The following is a 17980-nucleotide window of genomic DNA, read 5'->3' on the forward strand; positions in this document are numbered from 1 at the left end:
TACAAATCTAGTTGCCACTTTTTTGTGTTATTTTTTGAAGTTAGCATTAGGGGGTAGTTGTCCTAGAATGTTCCATAGCAGGCATCAAGTTATCTTGATAAGATAGTTGTTGTTGTTGTTGTTTAGTCATGTCTGACTCTTTGTGACCCCATGGACCAGAGCACGCCAGGCACTCCTGTCTTCTACTGCCTCCCACAGTTTGGTCAAACTCATGTTCGTAGCTTCAAGAACACTGTCCAACCATCTCGTCCTCTGTTGTCCCCTTCTCCTTGTGCCCTCAATCTTTCCCAACATCAGGGTCTTTTCCAGGGAGTCTTCTCTTTTCATGAGGTGGCCAAAGTATTGGAGCCTCGGCTTCAGGATCTGTCCTTCCAGTGAGCGCTCAGGGCTGATTTCCTTCAGAATGGATGGGTTTGATCTTCTTGCAGTCCATGGGACTCTCAAGAGTCTCCTCCAGCACTATAATTCAAAAGCATCAATTCTTCGGTGATCAGCCTTCTTTATGGTCCAGCTCTCACTTCCATAGTAGTTCTCTGTAAAAGTGGGAAGGGGGAAGGGAAGATCAGCTTGTGTGATGGAGTCTGATTTTGTTAGTCCTGTTTTCACGGCTTTTTAACAAAACTGGAATGTCTCATAGTTTTATAGTCAAGCCACAAAATAGCATTTTTCTTGTCCCTAGCATTAAAATACCTACGCAATGATAAATACTGCATTTTTGTTTGTTTTTATTATAACACTTTTGCCTTGTGAGATCTGTGTTATATGTAAATTTAGTTTCCTCTAATATAGAAATTAGACTAATTTTATTTTTATTCATTACACAAAACACCAGCTTTGTGAGCCTTAGCTTGTTATGAAGATAGGATTTTGAATAATAAGGCATAATTTTGTGGCTTATATTCACTTTTAAAATGTTGACTCTTGTCGTTATCAGCCACCAACCTCTTGATAACACTATGAAAACTAGCAGTAACTGAACTTAAATGATTGCCTTTTGCTTAGCAGAATGCTTTGGCTTATTCAGTAAACATAAATTTCCTGAGATTTCATCCTGCACCCTTGTCCGTTTCTAATTTCAGTTTCTAATTCTTTCCACTTTTTGATGCTAATAGTACTATGGAAATTTTCTGGAAAAGGCAAGGTTGTGGAAGATCAAATGTGAAAAAAGATGCCCAATTACTCCCAATTTTTACCTTCTCACTTTGGCCCCCATACTACATCCTAGAGGGACCCGTGGCCCTTAGGTAGAGTAGAGGGAGCTCTTACATGAGTGTAATTCCACTTGTGGTTTCTGGATCCAACTCTGTGGTTGAACAAAAGAGGCTGTGTTGGAACTGGCAGCCCATGAAATTGTATGAAAGGGGTTAGCCACAGGTGTATAAGACTGCAGTCTAAACTTGCCCCCACTTTTTATTTGTTTAAATTATTTTATATTGAATTTTATCCATACAACCCAGATAACAAAAGAGAACCTCATGAGACAAACACATCATGACTATACAATAAAAATGTCCATTGCTCCCCTTTGTTGTTATAGCAGAATGATTGTTCTCTTCATCTCATTTTTTTAAAAAGTCTGTAGTTTTTAAGATGCTTTCAGTAAGAGATCAGGGGAGAGCAAATGGTAAGAGTATTCTGAAGGTGATGAAGGTGCAAGGGAGAATATATTAGTGGCACATTCACTATGCTTATGTTTCTTGCTATTTGAAAAAAAAAGGACCTCTAGCAAACAGGTTGCAGTGTGGAGTGTTCCTCTTCAGGTTTCCCCTTCCATTCCCCTTCCATGTGGTTTTCTGCCCCCTCTCCCCAGTCAATCAGCATCCTGTATCCACTAGGTATACTCAGTACCTATCATCCCCTCCAACCAGTGTTAGGATTCCTGCCCCTCCCCATTTTTTATGTCTACAAACCTCAGAGTTTCTGCGAGCCTATGACTCCCTCTGTCTTGTGCATAGATGAGGCCATTTTGGCTACCTGAAAATCTCCCCTTGAATAATTGGGTTAATTCCCAGGAAAGTTTTAAATGTGTACACTTCCACATTTTTGTGCATTACACAATACTAAATGAAACTTGCTATACTAGACTGTATAACCTGAAACTTCTTTTTCTTGTGAATGTTTTCCTCATAGATGTTTGGAAACTGGACCTTTGGGACACTGGTATTCACTGTGCTGGTATTCACTGTTACCTTGAAGGTATGATCTCCTACATGTGTGTTGAAACCAAACTGGCATCGCTTCCTGAAGCATGTTCCAATATGAAGGAAGGCTAAAAAGTTTTGGACTTCCTCATTCCTAAACTGCCTCGGCCCAGTATACCTGAAGGAGCGTGTCCATCCCCATTGTTCTGCCCGGACACTGAGGTCCAGCGCCGAGGGCCTTCTGGCGGTTCCCTCGCTGCGAGAAGCCGAGTTACAGGGAACCAGGCAGAGGGCCTTCTTGGTAGTGGCACTGCCCTGTGGAACGCCCTCCCACCAGATGTCCAAGAGAAAAACAACTACCAGACTTTTAGAAGACATCTGAAGACAGCCCTGTTTAGGGAAGCTTTTAATGTTGAACAGTATTTTAATATTTTAATATTTTGCTGGAAGCCGCCCAGAGTGGCTGGGGAAACCCAGCCAGATGGGCGGGGTATAAATAATAATAATAATTATTATTATTATTATTTATTCAGAAAAAAGACGGAGGTTTATAAGCTTATGGATTATATGGAAAACTGAATAGAGAGAGGTTCTTTCCCCTTCCTTCTCTTATAATAGCGGAATTTGAAAATATCCAGTGAAATATATTGGCAGTCAGTTCAGGACAAAAACAAATATGGGTGAATGAATGGGAAAAGCCCATCAAAACAAAAATGTTTTCAGTTGTTTTCAGAGAGTTGTTTTCAGGTTGCTTGTCATTCTATGAGAGAAATGCTGTTCCATAGGGGCAGCTACAGAGAAAGCCCTGCTCTGCACTACTGTGGAGCAGGCTTCTGATATTTTAGAGACTTGGGGGGGAAACCCCTCTCCTGCTGAATACACTGACATAGTGAGTAAATAAGGGATAAGGTGGTCTCTCAAGTAATCTGCTCCAGGGCTGTATGGGGCCTGGTATGTTAGCACCAAAACTTTAATCTTGGCCTGGTAGCAGATTGGCAGTAGTTTTCCCTCGCAAGCGTTCTAGCCACTATGTTCTGTACTAGCTGTAGCCTCCAGACCAGTCTCAAAGGTAGCCACACAAAGTGTGCATTGCAGAAATCCAACCTTGAAGTTACCAATACATGGGAAACGTGTGAAGCCACCCTGATCCAGGAACAGCTGCCATTGTCTTCCAGCTGAAGCTGGTAGAAAGCTTTCCTAGCCATTGAGGTCCACTGCATCTCCAGTGACTGAGTTGGGTCTGGGAGCCCTCCCAGACATTGTGCCTTCTCCATCAGGCAGAGTGCGACACCATGCAATTAATGATACTAAGGAACTTGGTGGACTTATGGGCTGGAGATGTGTTTGTTCTGTCCTATTCCCTTGTAAAAGGATGTTTTGGAACCTTTACAGTAGCTAGTGCAGAATGTGGTGTCCCACTTATTGACAGGTGTGGACCAGATTTTGTGTATCTCCCCTGTACTTCAAAGCCCTAAACAGAAGGAGAGAGCTTTCTGTTTGCGTTTGTCACTGCAGAAAGCAGAATTCTGGATTAGACATTTGGACTGATCTAGCAGTGCTCTTCTTATGTTCCCCTGTCCCTGTTTCTCAGAAATATCTTCTCTCCACAGAGAATCTCGATAAAAGCAGCCACCTAACTTAACCCATCTGCTTGAATAGCTTGTGGTGCACTTTTAGTTACTGTTGAATAAAGAACCAGCAATACTGCCCCTTGGGACTTGTTACTTATTGCACAAGAAACAGTCAATCTGTATTTCAACCAGGGCTTGATTTGAGGCAAGGTTCAGCCTATGGCCTGCTTTTCATTCATATGAACTACATGTGAAAACAAAAACACCTCTTAGCATCCGTTCTTACCAGCTTCTACGCATATATAATTACAGTGGTACCTCGGGTTACACACGCTTCAGGTTACATACGCTTCAGGTTACACACTCCGCTAACCAAGAAATAATAATAACCCAGAAACCCAGGTTAAGAACTTTGTTTCAGGATAAGAACAGAAATCGGGGTCTGGCGGCGCGGCGGCAGCAGGAGGCCCCATTAGCTAAAGTGGTGCTTCAGGTTAAGAACAGTTTCAGGTTAAGTACGGACCTCCGGAACGAATTAAGTACTTAGCTGAGGTACCACTGTAAAGAGTAGAACTATATGGCCAAAGCATTATTGTGTAGTTTCCAGGCAAACTTAATTCTGGCACATTTTGCTTAGGAAAAAACTGATCGATACTTCTCTCAATGGATGGATTATGGTCCCAAAATTGTTTTACATAAGTGATTCTTGAGAATTGAATTAAAGAAGGGCCATGGTTCAGTGGTAGAACATCTGCTTTGCTTGCATAAAATCCCCGATTCATTCTCTGGAATAGCCAGGTAGGGCTAAGAATGTCTCTGTCTGAAACCCTGGAGAGCCTTACGTAGAACGCCATGAAAGGAAGTCTGTTCCTAGCATATAAAGGAGATTGCCAGCTTTGTTGACTTGTTAATTTTCAGTGGTTGCCCATCACATTTGTTTTGTACGTTTAAAAGTTATAGGAGGTACATGTCATGTCGAGTCCAACATGTTAAATGTATGTGTGAAACTGAATACTCACATATTCATATTGCCATCTATCCTCAAGTGGTGATCTAAATATATATATATATACCTTTTTACAGCTTGCACTGGATACACACTACTGGACTTGGATCAATCACTTTGTGATCTGGGGATCACTGCTTTTCTACATTGTCTTTTCCCTTCTCTGGGGAGGGATCATCTGGTAAGAAACACCTGTGAAGCACAATTGAAAATGCCACTTCTGGAAATGCATACAAGGGATGGCAGACTATTTATTTATGTTAAAAATATTAATAACCCACACTTCAGGCAGCGTAACTACGATGCCTCTAATCTGCCTCTTCTGTCTGAGACAATATGTTTCTTAATTCCAGTTTCTGAGAGTCACAAGGGGGCAGAGTGCTGTTTCACTTCGGTTCTGCTTTTGGGTGACCAGGCTGGCCACTGAGAACAGCAGGCTGGACTAGCTAGGCTTGACCCAGAAGGCTCTTCTCTTAATGCAAAGAGAAATTTTATGAAACACTAATAACTTGAGCCTAGCCACAATTTGACAGTGAGGTAAGAATAAGAATAAGAATGGCCACCGAGACCTTATAACACCGGTCCTGAAAGACCTACATTGGCTCCCAGTACATTTCTGAGCACAATTCAAAGTGTTGGTGCTGACCTTTAAAGCCCTAAATGGCCTTGGCTCAGTGTACCTGAAGGAGCGTCTCCACCTCCATCGTTCAGCCCGGACACTGAGGTCCAGCTCCGAGGCCCTTCTTGTGGTCCTCTCACTGCGGCAAGTGAGGTTACAGGGAACCAGGCAGAGGGCCTTCTCGGTGGTGGCGCCCACCCTGTGGAATGCCCTTCCATCAGATGTCAAGGAAATAAACAACTCTCTGACTTTTAAAAGACATATGAAGGCAGCACTATCTAGGGAAGCTTTTAATGTTTGATGTTTTATCGTGTTTTTAATATTCTGTTGGGTGCCACCCAGAGTGGCTGGGGAAACCCAACCAGATGAGTGGGGTATAAATAAATAAACATTATTATTATTATTGCATGCTGAAACCATCTATATTTTGAGTTCGACTTCATTTATCCACCATGGTTGTGTTCTGTTTTTCTTCTGCCCAATTAGGCCTTTTCTCAATTACCAGAGGATGTACTATGTGTTCATGCAAATGCTGTCTAGCGGTCCTGCATGGCTGGCTATTATTATGCTCATAACGGTGAGCCTTCTTCCAGATGTTCTGAAGAAAATTTTATGCAGGCAGTTATGGCCTACAGCAACAGAAAGAATCCAGGTAAACATCCCATAGTCTTGATAATTGATGATGGATGCCTAATCTTAGATTTATAGCCCAATCTCAGAGAAGTCTGCTCAGTTCCACCGAGGTCAAATGGGACTTATTTTTACAAACAAGTGTGACTGGATTTGCACGCTTAAGGTTAGTACTAGTGCCCCGCTGAAAACCTGCCCTCTAAGTCTCTTTTCCTCACCACCAAAGTGGCTTCCATTTTTCTCTCGCGTTTTCAGAATTGTTTCTAATTTCAGTGAGTTCTGGTGTGAGCACACCTGATGGTTGTGAGGTGGCCAAGGGTGGTGTGTGAGGTTTGCTTTCCAATAAATTTATATCTATTTATTTTACTCAGTTTATATCCTGCCACCCCCCCATTAGCTAGCACACTGCTGCATGCTTCCAAATACGAAAAAGCCCCAGGATGCGAGTTAATACAGACATACACAGACATTTAAAACTCACATAACCTCCGTTCTAAAACAGCTGCACTGCTTTGTTTCCAGTCTGAATTTAGGGTGCTCACATTAGTGTTTAAAAGCCCTAAATGTCTTAGCTTTCAAATGTCTGAAAGACAATCTCCTTCTCTACAGATGCCCTATTCAGATTAGCAGAGGTGCGGACCACATGACAGTGAGAGAGGTCTTTTCCCTGTAGCAGCCTCTAAGCTGTGCTATTCCCACCCCCCACAAACACATAGAAGTGCACCTAACACTATGCAGGCACCCTAATTTTCCGATTGTAAATTGCTTAACTGATTTTATTGTATTTTCATATCGTTGTAACCCACATTGGGTAGGTGGATAAGAAAGTATAATAATTTAAGTATCTGGGAAAAGTGCAAGTTCAATCACAGATGCAGGGCCGATATTTGTTAATTTTGTAATAACCTCCCCCCCCCCAAAAAAAAGTCCCCTTTCTATTATTTTCAGTGGCACAAAACAACATGAAACTGTTCAGCAGCCTGTTTTAAACTTGGTTAACTTATAATGGCAACCTATTCAAATTAGCATTGATAGCTTCAGCTCCCTCCTTCCAAACAACTCCGCTGAGTTTTATTTCCTACATTTATGTATCACTTTATTGCCCATTGTATTTGAAGAAGCTTTCAATCTAGAATACTGGCTTAGAATATAATAAACATGATTAAAAAATGAGAGGAAGCAAATTCAGGTATGCAAAGTATTTTTAGGCAAAATAAATAAAAAAATCATTCATTAAAGATAATAACTGGAACCATCAGTACAATTTAGTACATTGTCAATTTAGAAATTATAGTGAACTTTGAATGATAACATGTGTTGCATGTTTAACTAGAACACTGAAGCTGCTTGTTTCTGAAGCCTAGTTTCTAGAAAGATTATCCTGAAATTTCAACAGATGCTTTTTGTATTAAAGACATTGTTTAATGAAAACTGCATCATATTTCTGTTAGCAATATTTCATCTCCTTCATTAATCTGTTGTTTCTTTAATTCCCTCTGTTTGATGAATAGCTAAAAATATTCTTGAATTTCAAATATCTGTGTAGCTACATGATGAAGCGTCAAATTAGTTTCATACACCTGTGGCTTCTCTTCTTGTGTTGATAATTTGAAAATGAAAGTCTACCTGGTTTGGGCACTATTCTCACTTACCACTTCCTTATGTGCTGTGGGAGAAAATAAGATCACTCACCAAGTGCTCCTGTTCTAGTAGAATTTAGATACCCCTATCCTGAGTAAACTGTAGCCCGTGAGTAGGATGTACACATGTAAAATCCAACTTGCGTGGTCCTAAATCAAGCAGATAATTCCTGGGCTTTTGAAGAGGAAATCAATTGCACAATTTGCATTTACTGTATATACATTGGATTTGCCTGTGTATAGCCTATTCAATTTTCATGAATCTCTAGTGGTGTTGGAGGCAAGGCAGACATACCTGACTGCTGGGTTGGGGTTGAAAGATGCAATTTCATTCCTCTGCTGTGTGTAAAGAGAGGTAGGAGAGAATTTCATCTGAACGAGGCCAATTAATTGTTCGCAAAGAATTGAAGATACAAAGCTTTTGCAGCACTGAAACAAACACTGCCATCAGTTTGCCGGTGGTTACACATAGTAAATAAATTGCAAGCCACAATGTTTAAGATTATTAGGCTTGCCATACGTCAGGAAAATTCCTGACATGTCCTGTATGGCAACACGATGGAAAAAGAAACCGCTCCGAAAGCTAAAAATCACTAGCTCAACAATTTTGTGGGTGTCAGAAATTTTACTTTTTGAAATATGGCGACCCTAAGATCAGAGTTCCTAGCCAGATTAAAATACCCGTATTTGGAGAGGGTTAGGGGGGCAAGGGCAGGTATTCTGATATCAAAATTTGGCATAAATGTTTCCATGCTATTCAGCAGCAGCAGACAACATGGTGGACCACAGCCACTCGCTTGGACTTTAATCATCCGTGTCACTGCTACTTACCAGGAGATAGAAGGGGAGGGGCAAGGCAGGGGCAAAGGCAACACAATACGAACACACTGGTGGTGTAAATCTGCCACTCCCACTGGTGTATTTGCACCACTCTGGCCTTGCCCCTTCCCCTCCTGAATATCATTGCATTTCTCCAAAGCAGCCTGACTTGCAAGGCAAAAACCTGACACTGGAATTTAAGCAAAAATGTAATTCCAGACATGGTTGCAAGTTGAACCATGGTTGTTCAGCAGAAGCCACTGGATCTGTCTATGTGTTACTTTATTTTAACACGTTCACCAAATTTGCCCTGCCAAAATCACCCTCACCTAGTATTGAATGCCTTGAGTGAGTTGCCTTCTTGTTAATCCCCAGCTGATGATTTTAGAGAGATCATCAATATTTAGATATTATGTAAAAGAAAATCTTGCTCGCCTGTATAATCCACATCATACTGTCTCTTATGTAATAATCTGAATGACCTATTTTTTGGTAATCATAACTGGACCATGGGAATAGCTTGAAGTTCAAAGCGAAGAACCAAATTAGCATACTGTAGCCTGTAAAAAAATTACAGGAATAGTATGGAAATAATTCAGTACGATTAGGAAGTTGAACAATCCCTTAGCATTTTGACAGTTGCCCTTAGAGTTATGGTGGTCACCTAACAGAAGCTGGTAAAAACTATTAACACACTGGATGTCTGTCTACTTGAGCAAGACATCTAGAAAAGGGCATAGTAAGGGAATATGTGCTGTGATTTTAAGAAGTCTGGTATTGCAAGTTTTAAGTGACTAGATCTAATGGGTGGAATAAGAACTGTCTAGTATTTCCTTCCTAGGCAACTTGTTGCTTGTATTTATAATATGCACTAGAAAGCCTTTAGCATTTAATCAGATTTATTCCTTGTGTTTCTTCTTTTCCCTCTCCCAATATGCTCCTGTCTTCCAACCTCCTTTTCCTAAATAACTGCTACCTTGCTTTAAACTGTAAATGATGTACACGGGTACTTTCTTCAACCTTCTGGGGGAAATCAGACTAAACATCAGTGCCTTTCTGTTGAGCAGTCCACCATCTTTATGCTTTCTCAGACTTCAAGCAGTCTAAGTTTCTAATGGAGCAAAAGGTGATTTTTCCCCCTGCCTTTCTGCATGCTTGGCCATTTCGTTCAGAGGACTTTAGAAAGTGTGTCCACAGTTCATATGATATTAGTCATACTTCATATCCAAACTGTACGTTAAACCTCTTGGTACTTACAACATGTTCTGTCGACATTCCCTCTCTTCGCTTTTCTAAAAGTATCTGTATACCATAAATAGTTATGTGCACTTAACTGGTCATTCCTTGTATGTGAATAGCATAATATGCATTGCAAGAACTGTCCATTTTAAGTAATGATGGTTCTTGATAGATCAATGCACATTGTGCTTGCATTGTGAGTTGCAATCACCTCAGTGGACTGTTTGTCAGACACAAGTGTGATGGGAGATCCTGAGCAATTGGGAGCTCCTGAGTTCAGATGTACACAAGTCTGGTTAGATCTTGAGGCTTGTGCACACCATCCTTACACATGTCATTTTGCTGTTTTATTTCCTGGTCTGAGGCAAACCAAAGTTTGAGACTTCATTCACACCTGCAAACTATGGTTTGTGCTTTTCCTGCAAACCCAGATCAGAAACCAGGGTAGTTTGTACATGACCTGGTTTGAACTTAGAAATTTAACTGTATTCTTCAGCTTTTCTCTTTCCATTTTAACAAATTCCCAATTCATTGTGTTTCTCGCTTTATATTCAGCTATCACCTCTGTATGTGGTGAGCAAGATCACTGTTTCATGACTCTACAGGGTTGTTTTTTTAAAAAAAACAACACCTGACTTTTTAAAGTCTTCTTTTGCTGTTGGTGTTTTCAGAATGTTTAATATTGATATTTGTGCAAACTGCTTTGGGATATTATAATCAATGAATCTGCAAAAGCTTTGGAGGAATCTGTCTCTTTTGGTAAAACTACAAGCCAAATCTTGTTTCTGTTTTCTGTTTCAAGAGTCATGACCCCAGTCACAATATTCATCTAATTTGAATATTTAGCTGGTGATAAGGCGGGCATTCTTTCATTCCAGCGTATGCCTACTATACATAATTATCCTTATTTTGAATTACAAATTTGTTTTTATGTGTTAACTTTTCTGCTTAATTCTTCTTTCCTCCTCTTTAATATTAAGAATCTTAGTGTAAACTTGATGCCAGTTTCAAACTTTCATACTTGAAGAACACTGAATTGCTATACCCTTTCCTCATTTACATGAATCTGCTAAAAACCTCAAAACGTCTTCCTTTAATTAAAGTGTCAAGCAGTAAATATGAAACAATGTGATAAGAGTTTAAATCCTGTGATGGTGGTAGTTAAATGATACATATTGGGTGACCTTCATATTGGCCTTTACATGGACATATTAGAAGATTACCTCCTACTTAAGAAGCTAACGCCCTCTCCAGAAGTAGAAAGGGACAGTCCATTTGCAACTGGGACAAATGTTGTAGGACTTTAAGGCTGTTGCAAACAATAATCTCAAATGCACTTTCCCCCCATTTCCACTGTAAAATAGGGCAAGGAGGGTCTGAAATAATATACATCTGCTAGTAAACTCTAATACAATAACTGCTTCTTGTTCGTTTGTTCATTTCTTATTAACAGTGTTGATGATTTGGCATATGTTAGCCATCCTAACACTGCACTTGTTATTTTCCTCTCCAATACCGTGAGATGTCCATATTGAGCAATAGTCTCAGTGTTTTTCCTCATCCTTGCAGAAGAGTACGAAACATAAAACTGCCCTTAATGCACTGGCGAACAACGATGGGCCACTCCTTGAAGGACCCCTTTCTGCTTCCGAGGCATAATTAGATCATTGATAGGTAACAGTATTGCACGTGTTACCGTTTGGTAATTTCTGTTGGTGTGCTGTGGTGTTTTCAAAGAGAAAACTTCTTCCTCCAGAGTTTTTGCTGTGCCTTATCAAATTAAATATAATCTCTGCAGTTTTTGATATCACAGTCTGTTCTCAATGCATTTCAGAGCACAGGTAAGTTTTGGGGGGTTTTGTGTAGTATTTTGGGTGTGTCTTCTGGGAAGGTTGAGATTTAGAAGCTGCATGTTTTGTTCTGATTTTTTTTACTCTGATTCTAATAGGATTTATGTGCATGGCTGCAGCTTTAATTAAATATGAATTGTAAGCTGTTTTGTGTCAATCGCTATTCTTCAAATGAGATTCAGTGACTAAGCATGAGCCACAAGTATTTGGATTCAGATTAAATTAGTAACATTGGTTTGAGCAGAATTCAGAATCCCATTTGCCCCCCTCAAATTTATCTGCATAATTTCCAAATATCATGAATCCATGATATTGGGTCCTGCCTTCTCAGTGCCCTGTCTTTTACCTTTGGATGTGGAAATATGATAAAGCAAAATTTCAAACAGCATCAGCTTTTAGCCTGGCTAAACAAGTGTAAGGCAAAGGCTACAGACTCCCAAAAATTGGGGGAAAGCAGATGCACAAGGGCACATATATCTGCTAGAGTCTTCATATCTCCCCACAGGGAACATTTGCAACTTGTTTTTTTACAAGTCACAAGTATTAGCAAGAAGCAAAAGTATTTCATCTCAGCCACACATTTATTCAAAGATAAAAACAGCCCTCAGAAAAGGAAGTGCTTTAATTTCCAAAGTGACACAAATGCCCAGATGATTGGGATTCCTAAAATAGCTTCTATAAAGTAACACGCTCCATGGAGATCAGGAGAGTGTATTCAAATTCCCATCTGTTCTGGTGCAGAATAGCCTTCCGGACATTTCCTAAATACAGGCTAGGAACAGTAAGGACAGTATAAATTAACTTATCAATTTAAATTTATCTGCTAGCTACTGAGAAAAATATCATCCATATCAGTCATTCCAAATATCAAAAGATTATCAGACATCCAAAAGGCAGGATAAAAAGTGGTTCATATCCAAGTATCTTATTTCTCCTAAGCAAAATGTTAACAAAAAGTTGTTCTGTATGTAAAAGAAGACGAAATTGTGAATTAAAATAAATTGAAATTACTCCTCTGTTGAGGCTGTGTCCGCATTTTTAAATGAGCCAAACAGTGGCGCTCTATTGGCAATTTATATGTCTCCATCTGGCCATATTGCCCCTATGCTAGGTACCACCTTAAAGCCTTTCAGTATTACTATGATGACAGCTTCATAACCTATTACTTGTTTTCTTGGCAGAATAAATCAAGCCATGGTCGGGACCATTTTTCAGAATTCACACCTCTTGCCTCTCTGAAGAGTCCAAGATACAGGAGCAATGACTGCAAAAATACCCCAGCAAGAAGGTCTAGTTCTCATTCTAAAAAAACAATGTTTACGCATTGGAGAAACTATGATTATTCAGTACTCCCTTCCATCTTTGGCTATTCCAATAATAAGCGTTGTGATTCCAGTGCCAGGTACTACCACAGGGGTTCAGGTCTGGAAACATCCCTATGAGAGATCACCAACTCAAGCCTTTAAGAACTAGCAACTATTCCTCCCTCTCATTCCAAGCCCCGCTCCTACTACATCTGCAAATGACCATTTAACAGCACTGATTGAAATTTTGCTGGCTTTAACTGTCCGATGTAATAGTCTGACAAACTGGATCAAAGAGCATGGAGTACAAATCTTTCCCAGGAGTCTTGCCCTTCCTTATTATGTTCTAAACTGTTGAAGCAATGGATTTTTCTACACAGTCTGGCACTGTGAGGATGAACAGCACTGTAATTTCACTCCATCCTGTCAAAAACCTTTGTATGTTTATTGACTCCCATCATCTCTTTTCCTTTATTACTTGAAAGAGTCCTGCTTTAGTCAAACGTCGTCTTCTGAGATCAGTGGTTAAAATTTTGTCAGCCCTCTAACTAAGCAACGGTCTCAGACCCCCAGTGAAAGTCGCTGAGAACATATTTCATAGGTGCTGTTTCTGACTGGTGTTTGTCTTTTCTTTGCTCTCTCTGTAGAACAAACTGGTGTTTCCTCTGTGCAAATCTGCTTTCAAGAAACACTCTCTAATATCCATTTTATTGTAAGTCACCAAGTAGGACGTCTATGTGTGATTTTAAGACCCAGCACCCTTCCCCACACTTTAGACCAATACATTTTTACTTAGACTGCCTACAGACCTTTGGGAAGTCAAGCTGGCTAGCAAACGAGTGAAGTGGGCACTGTAGGTATTGAGTTGAAAATAATTACTGAATTTAAGAATTTAGTCTTAGAAATTTAAAGAACGAACCAGTATTCTACCATTCTGCTACCTCTAAAGTAGAGTATGGATGTATTAGGAAGTGCTTTGCTACCCGAAGTTTTTTTTGTTTTTTCCCCTGTTGTGGAAAGGAAGTAATTGCTTCCATAACAGCTCAACTAGATAATACTGTATTTTAAATGCTGGTTTTTAATTTTTGATTTGAACTTTGAAAGGGAGAGGGAGACAGAATGTTTAACAGAATGTCTACTTAGTGACTACTTATATTCGGTAATGACCACTAGGTTAAGTTTCCCCCTTCCTCCTCTTTGAATGTGAATTCAACTATTCTTCAGAAAAGAAAAAAATATGTGCATGATTATGCAAATGCTTTATCTGTCGTTTTAAATCATTACAGCCAGCTTGTACTTCGGCTCTATTCGTGGCTCTAGTTTTGCTGTGTACTGGTTTTGATAATAGCATACACAGATCAGTTCTGTTCCTTTTCTCCCAGTGTTTTATTTAGGGTGTCAATTTTGCCGAAGGATTACTTGATAGGGAAAAAAAGTTTGTGTGTGGAAGAAAATGCACAGGTTCTCTCTCTCGCCTTCCCTGAACAGAGATTTGGGGGAGATGGGAACATAATGCTTTGAAAGGCAAATTGTGAACATTTTATTATACCAAAGATTACAGAGACAGAGAATCTGATGGTAGTTCCCATACTTCTCAAGTCTCACCCCCCTCATAACGCACAACATCTCAGCGTTTGTCATTTAAAATGAAGCACTTTCCATTTCCAGTGTTGTTCACATACTGATAGTAATATACCGGAAGTTAATATTTATTTGACATTACATACTTGAATGTCTAGTAGAAATGTCCCCTACATAAAACACTGGTTACAAATATATATTTTTTAAAAATTAACTTGATGTGAGTATTGATTTTATATCTGTAGTAGTGACAAATTTCCTGTTCGGGTGTAGTTAACAAAATTATTTTTAATGGGTTTTTTAGAAATCTTAAAATTGCCTTTGCACTGAAATATTTTTCAATACTGTAGCTATTTATATATCTGTTATATGCATACATTTGTTAACACAACATTTCTATTGTTTTTTAATTGTATGTTTTAGAGAGTTTTTTTATACCTATGAGTTTTGGATCAGAGTTTAGCTTATAGTGGAATTGTGGTTGAATGTTGAAATTCTGATGAATGTTAAAATTAGAAATAGGTTTGTTGTTTCAGAATCATCCAAAGCTACTGATTTTTTTTTAATAAAAACTTTGCTTTTTTGCTTTTGCTTGTGAATAATAGCTTTTAATGTGGTACATTCTGCTTACAACCAGCTGCTGCTATCTACTATTCTTACATTTTGTTCCATGAAGCTTTCTACCAGTTCCTTGTTTTTGTTTTGTTCATTTCCATCTTTTAGCCTTAAGTAAGAAGACCCTTTGCTTGATGATTTGAAAATGCTGCATTCCTGCTCTGCCTACTAACAAAAATGGTTTACTGCAATATTCTTGCATCTCAACTGTTTCCTAAAAAGTGAATGATCTTTCAACAGGCTGAAATATTTAATGGCAGTTTTTGGTTTTTTAAGAAAACAAACGCTTATGATTGATTGTATTGCATTAGAAGGAGAAATCGTAGAAACATAGAATTGTACGGTTGGAAGGGACCCTAAGGCTTGTCTAGTCCAACCCCTTATAATGCAGGAATCTCAACACCCATCCAGTCTGAAACCACACCAGACCCTGCTTAGCTCTGCAAATGTGCTAGCAGTTTTACTGCTGCACCACTAGGAGGATATTTTTGAATTTGAAGGAGGAATTCTGCTTCCATTAAGCAATCAGAGCTTTAAAAACACACTGTTTAAATGGGGGGAAAGGAAAGGCTCTATAGGCCTTCATTTTCTTTCTGCAATAGATGTACAGGTGTAATACAGAAGCTAAACTAGTAGGCCTTAGATATTCTTGTGCATAGCAATTTGGTGCAGACATGCTGCGAAGGATGAGAAAACCTAGGACCTTCCAGATGTTGCTGGAACGCAACTGAACATTGGCTATGCTCATTGGGGCTGATGGGAGCTGGAGTCTCAACCACATCCCAAGGGCCACAGGCTGGTCACTCCTGTTCTGCACATGAGGATCTGCCCAGCTGAATAAGTGACTGATGCTGTCAGTGGTGAGGCATAACCTAGATTTACTTCATTACCCTTGGAAGATCAGAGTGTCTGAACTGTCAGAATTTGATCATCTGTTCAGCAATGTGCTTGTGTCACAGTTGGTGGTGGATGCAGAGGATTTTCCATGTGCATTTGGGGACCAAGTGAGAGAGGAGGAAATAATTCTAGAAGGATGATCAATGTACAGAAACATATTTCCATGCACCCAGCTGGATTAGGAGAATTAGTCAGGCGCAACAACTAACGATCAATAGTAGGGTTGCGACCTGAGTCAAAAATGTAAAATTGATAGAAATTTATATGAAGTGGAAAACTCCATTCCGTGTCACACAAATGGCCTTGTCTGAATTGTTGAACCTCTAATGTGAAAACATTTCAAATGCTTTCATAAATGTGTTGGAACTGGAGGGCATCAACCAAATATCCATTAAGACTAAAACATATACATCCATTGAAACTACTTATTCTTTAGAGTAGCTAGCAGTAATATTCAGATAATTTTGATGGCCCTCAGTAATTATTAATTTATTCAGCTCTTTAATATACAGTATACCATTTATTCACTTGCTTGCATCAGCCTATTTATTCCACTGTAATGCAAGTATCAAACGAAGGAAACTACACTTGTTGGTGATATCAGTGAGATCATGTTGAGAAGCTTTAATGGAATTCTGTCAGAGTATTATAAGAGAGAAATATGTACATGATTGTACATTGCACAATTGCACACTTCAGTTTATACAGCTTTACCTTTGTCGAAAGAAGTACAGAATTTTAATTGTACATTGTGTCTGAACAAAATTCTGTCTTGTATGCACTATCAATATTCTTTCAGTCTGTAATGTGTAATTGGCAAAAACAAAGAGCTTTTTGGGAATGGTGGATCATAGTTATCAGTGCATTAATCATTAAAATATCTTTACTCATCAGCACCAAATACTGACATGTATTTTAAATGGTATAATGATAGGTGCACTTATCTGATGATAATTCAGCCTTCAAAACTACTGTTTAGACTAAGCTATAACACTTCATTAACTGGATCAAAGCAGTCTCAAATACTAAGAATATAAATAAATATAAATATATATGATATACATGTGCATTACTGTAAAGTTTATTTTCAGTGCTGTTTTTAAACTTTCTTTTCCGTAAATACCTAAACATGAATTCTTTATATTAATATTTTTGAACTTTCTGTAGATTGTATAAAGCAGTAGATGTTTAAATCTGCTTGCAATAAAATAAAATTTGCATATTTGTTTTGGGGTGTGTGCTTGTTTTTACTGAGCAAGGTAAGTCATTTAGAGGAGAAGGGGGAAATATATTCAATTCAAAATGAAAATGTTGCATTCAACAAACATTTTGATTTCTAATTGCAGTTTTGCCCGTTTGTTTATACGCTGCAGGCATTTACTAGTTCCACATAGAGAGTTTCCATTAGTGCACCAACTGTGGGAGCTTTCTGGTAGTCACATTAAATCTCAAAACGGTGTGTACAGTGCTAGATTATTTTAATTCCCCATGGTGGTTGCTTTTTAACCATTGAAGATGTGAGAATGCTAACTCCTGCACAGGGCATGCTTTCCTGTACGGACTCACACATTATAGCAGGATTTTCAGGACCCAAAATCAGCCCTAACTTTGGATGAAGAAACCCAGAGAGAAGATGTAGGAGTTATGAACAGACTGAAAGAAGAACTACTTTAAGCTTCATATATAGAAACACTTCTGTTGTCATAACAGAATGAAATTTAGTTCCTCCTGGTGTTCTTGTGTGGACTAAAATCATAGTGTGTCAAGAAAACAGCCCACCGCCATATGTTAGATTGTGGTACATTAAAATCTAGCCACTTGGGGGGACAGGGAATATATTTTTTTTAATCTGTGACATGACAGGGAGTGGCTGCCTCCATTTAAAGAATGGCAATTTGTATTAAGAACAGAAACAATGTAAAGAGCAGAAACTCTCTGAAAAAATTCAGTGAACAATGCAAGGTGAACAGTGCACAATGAAAGCATCCTCTGCAAGAGCCCCAAAAGGCTGCTCACTCAAGACGTTACCTTCGTGAGGGTGGGTTTTTCATGATCACCCAATAACTGA

The 17980-nt window shown here is 39.1% G+C and overlaps 1 protein-coding gene across 5 annotated transcripts in view; it reads left to right on the plus strand.

Moving 5' to 3' along the window:
- The window catches only part of ATP11A (ATPase phospholipid transporting 11A), a 107108-nt gene extending 89968 nt beyond the window's left edge, over positions 1-17140 (plus strand). For 2 of the 5 annotated variants that reach the window (XM_083501122.1, XM_083501123.1), the window contains exons 26-30: positions 2131-2196; positions 4796-4899; positions 5824-5989; positions 11235-11339; positions 12697-17140. In XM_083501122.1, the coding sequence (XP_083357248.1) occupies positions 2131-2196; positions 4796-4899; positions 5824-5989; positions 11235-11324 (426 nt within the window). In that variant the 3' untranslated portion in view covers positions 11325-11339; positions 12697-17140. Of the gene's footprint in view, positions 1-2130; positions 2197-4795; positions 4900-5823; positions 5990-9463; positions 9553-11234; positions 11340-12696 lie in introns of all 5 variants that reach the window. The other 3 variants (XM_083501120.1, XM_083501121.1, XM_083501124.1) reach the window with 2 other exon arrangements.
- Positions 17141-17980: the final 840 nt, after the last annotated feature.

This window comes from Podarcis liolepis (genome assembly GCF_965112155.1).
Source record: "Podarcis liolepis genome assembly, chromosome: 4".
Taxonomy (NCBI): Eukaryota; Metazoa; Chordata; class Lepidosauria; order Squamata; family Lacertidae; genus Podarcis; species Podarcis liolepis.